The following is a 3,394-nucleotide window of genomic DNA, read 5'->3' as shown; positions in this document are numbered from 1 at the left end:
TCTCAATGCAGTTAACTACTGCAACTAAACATAGGCCTATTTAACGACAAACAATTTAAAACATTTTCTATTACAAACGGCGATTACATATCTAAATATATTATACATAAAAATCATGATTTATTTGATGTTTTGCATATAAACTACTACATAATTGTTTAATAGTTTTAAACAATAAACTTAATATAGTAATATAGTTTATGGTAACATAAACACCAAGCAAATACAAATTATTAAAAATCAAATTGAATATTGAAAAGTATGTCAAAACTTTATTTAAATATGGCCAAATTTTGAATAATTGCAACATTATTATTAATAGTTTATTTGTTATTATTTTAAAATAATAATTAAAACCAAAAATAGTAAATGTATGTTACCCAGTTACAGAAACGCTTGAGCTTAACCTAAAAGTGTGGACAGGAAATCCCTAGTTACCTCACAAAGGGCTTAACTATGTGACCTTAAACATTTAAAATGCCTTTGTAATAATTAATTAACTATTTTTTTCTATTTGAAAATAATTATGAAATTGCCGCTTAGATAATCGTTTATTTTTTATTACTAACAATTGTTTAAGTTTATTGACTTGTGAGCTGTGAGTTTTAGTTAAAAAAAACCTAAATTAAAATTGGCTTTCTTTGGTGACGTTATGTTTAAATTGCGGCTGCCAATGTCCAAATTAAAAGACAAACACATAAAATATTTTAAATTCATAAAGACGTTGTCAGCAGGTTTGTTTTTTGTTTAAATTTTGCCTGAATTTATTGGATTTTCTAATTAATTATGCTACCCACATAATTGAAACGTACTTTATATCACTTTCATTGTAATTTCAGTTTCAATTTCGTTGCAATGAATTTATTATTATTTTAGGTTTTAAATTTTGTATTTGGTTTGGTTAATACGACAAAATCAGCTGATTTCATTTACCGTTTTATATTACATAGTATTAATTGTGGGTAGAGATTTTTTTTTTGGGGGGGGGAGGTTTAACAAACACAAAATTGAACAAACACAAAATTTTTTAGTATAAATTACTGAAGGTGCTTCTGGTTAGACATCAGTTCAGTACTCAGCGTCAAACAACAAAGAGTTCGTTCAAAGTTTATTTGTAACTTTTTTAATTGGGATTATAAATCTAAGTGTGAAATCGTAGAAATGAAGGTACGATATAATAATTTAAAAAAAATATATATAAATATTTTAAAGAAATCCTTTCGAAATCGAGTGAAATGTTGAAACAAATTCGGTAAATCTAATAATAAATGCCATCAACATTAAGTGATTAAAGATGATATCTGAAAACACAAGTTTTATTAACAAAACTGCCATTGAAACCCTTTAAAATGTTAAAAACATGTTTAGCAACATTGTTTACAACATCGAGTGCAACATATTGGAACTTGTAATAAGCATAGCCAGAGAAAACTAGTGCATACTTTTGGTTGTTCATAGCAACTTTACAATGCTACTAAGATCACCAGCAATATCATAAAAATAATGATTACTCATTCTAACAATCAATAAATGTTTCATAAACAATGTTTAACAACTCGCAAGCAAATAAATTGCAAAAACAATTGCATATTTTTTAAACATTATACCAAGTAAAATTACAAATCTGCTGAAGAAGATGTCTCTAAATCTTTACTTAATTCTTTTGCAATACAAATATGTGCTCTCTTTTTAACTATTAGCAACTAAGGATTCAAGAAACATGGTTGCTATACATTGTTTAAAAACAATGTTTCTTTACCAATTCACAACCAAACTATATCTTAATAATATAAACAAAATTCTAACACTTCTCCCCTTAACTCCTTTACCACCACTATTTTCAACAACAGGTCTTCGTATGCATTTTGGCTCTCGCCTTGGCTTCCGCCCAAGCTGGTCTTTTGCCTCATCATGCCAATGAAGTGGTAGTATCACCTCACCACATTGAACATGCCATTCATCATGATGACATCCATCATGATGTACATCACGATGTTCATCACAGCAATGGCATTCACTTCGGACACTCGGCTCAGATTGTTATTGATGGTTCGGAACATCATGCTGTTGAACACCACCCTGTCTATCATCATGCTGATCATCATGCCGCTGTTGAGGTACACCACGATGATCACCATGTTCATCATGCTGCTCCAGCTGCTCAGATTATCCATCATGAACCCATCCACAAGGTTGAACCCGTCCACCATGTTACCAAAGTTGTACATCATGAACCTCATCACTTCTTGCACTACACCAACCCCGTTGTAGATCATCATGTTGTCCACCAAAACCACCATGTTGATGAACATCACCATGCTGATGATTTGCACCACACTGAATTGCACCATGGTGATGCCCACCATCATGGTGATTTGCACGCTGATGTTCACCACAATGCTGTCGGTTTGGTTCACCACGGTGATGTTCACCATGCTGCTGGTTTGGTTCACCATGCTGATGTCCACCACCACTCTAGTTTGGTCCATCACGGTGATGTCCACCATCACTCCGGTTTGGTCCATCATGCTGATGTCCATCATCACGCTGCTTTGGTCCATCATGGCGATGTTCACCATCACGCTGCTTTGGTTCACCACTCCGTTCCTGCTGTCCACCACCATGCTGCCATTGTCCACAAAGTCTACCCTTCCCATCACACTCATGCTGATATCTTAGCCATTGCTAAACATCATTTGCATGGCAAATATGGCAAGGTGAAAATTACCGAAAAACATTACTAAACGATTTCATTCCCACAAAACCCCCTTCTTCTACGCCTTTTTGTAAGGCATCTTTATACAAATCTATTCTATTTACATTACATTTATTCATACAAAAACAAAACATATTAATACCAAAATTAACGCTTTTCATAGCTATAATTTATTAAACGAACGAACTCTCATGATCACATAAATCCATAAATTTAATGATCATTCATCATCCATAATTCTTCTTTACATCCATCCAGGAGTCGTTAATTAGTTGAATCATTTGAAATTTTTTATTTAGTTTTTAAGTTTTATTGTTGCTTGTTATTACTCTCACAGTGTTAAAATTCGATAAAAAAAACCATTCAACACACAAAAGATGTAAATATTATAGTACAATAAAAAAATAAATTATAATTGAAAAAATATACTTACTACTTCTTAATTAGTTGTAAAAAATATGGACTTATAATGATAAATTATTAAAAATCTGCTAGTAATCAACTTCCAACTGAAGGTTCATTCTGAATGATTTCTTAAACAAAACCTTCTGTCCACGTTTTGTCAAGATCTTCTTCGAGCATTTCAATCATGCATTTTTAACATTTTCAATATATCTTTATCTATAAGTATCTCAGCAATAGCTAAACTTTACAGCAACATCAGCTCTTGTTAAGTCT

The 3,394-nt window shown here is 31.9% G+C and overlaps 1 protein-coding gene across 1 annotated transcript; it reads left to right on the top strand.

The window, feature by feature from the left end:
• The first annotated feature begins 1,077 nt into the window (after positions 1–1,077).
• LOC111685244 (histidine-rich glycoprotein) lies at positions 1,078–3,134 on the top strand. The gene is made up of 2 exons (XM_023447499.2): positions 1,078–1,167; positions 1,851–3,134. The coding sequence occupies exons 1-2, from the start codon at positions 1,162–1,164 to the stop codon at positions 2,742–2,744; spliced, it is 900 nt and encodes a 299-aa protein (XP_023303267.2). The 5' UTR covers positions 1,078–1,161; the 3' UTR covers positions 2,745–3,134.
• The last annotated feature ends 260 nt before the right edge of the window (positions 3,135–3,394 follow it).

Source organism: Lucilia cuprina, chromosome 5 (genome assembly GCF_022045245.1).
Source record: "Lucilia cuprina isolate Lc7/37 chromosome 5, ASM2204524v1, whole genome shotgun sequence".
Taxonomy (NCBI): Eukaryota; Metazoa; Arthropoda; class Insecta; order Diptera; family Calliphoridae; genus Lucilia; species Lucilia cuprina.
The sequence above is the reverse complement of the archived record's forward strand: the minus strand, read 5'-3'. Positions and strand labels throughout refer to the sequence as shown.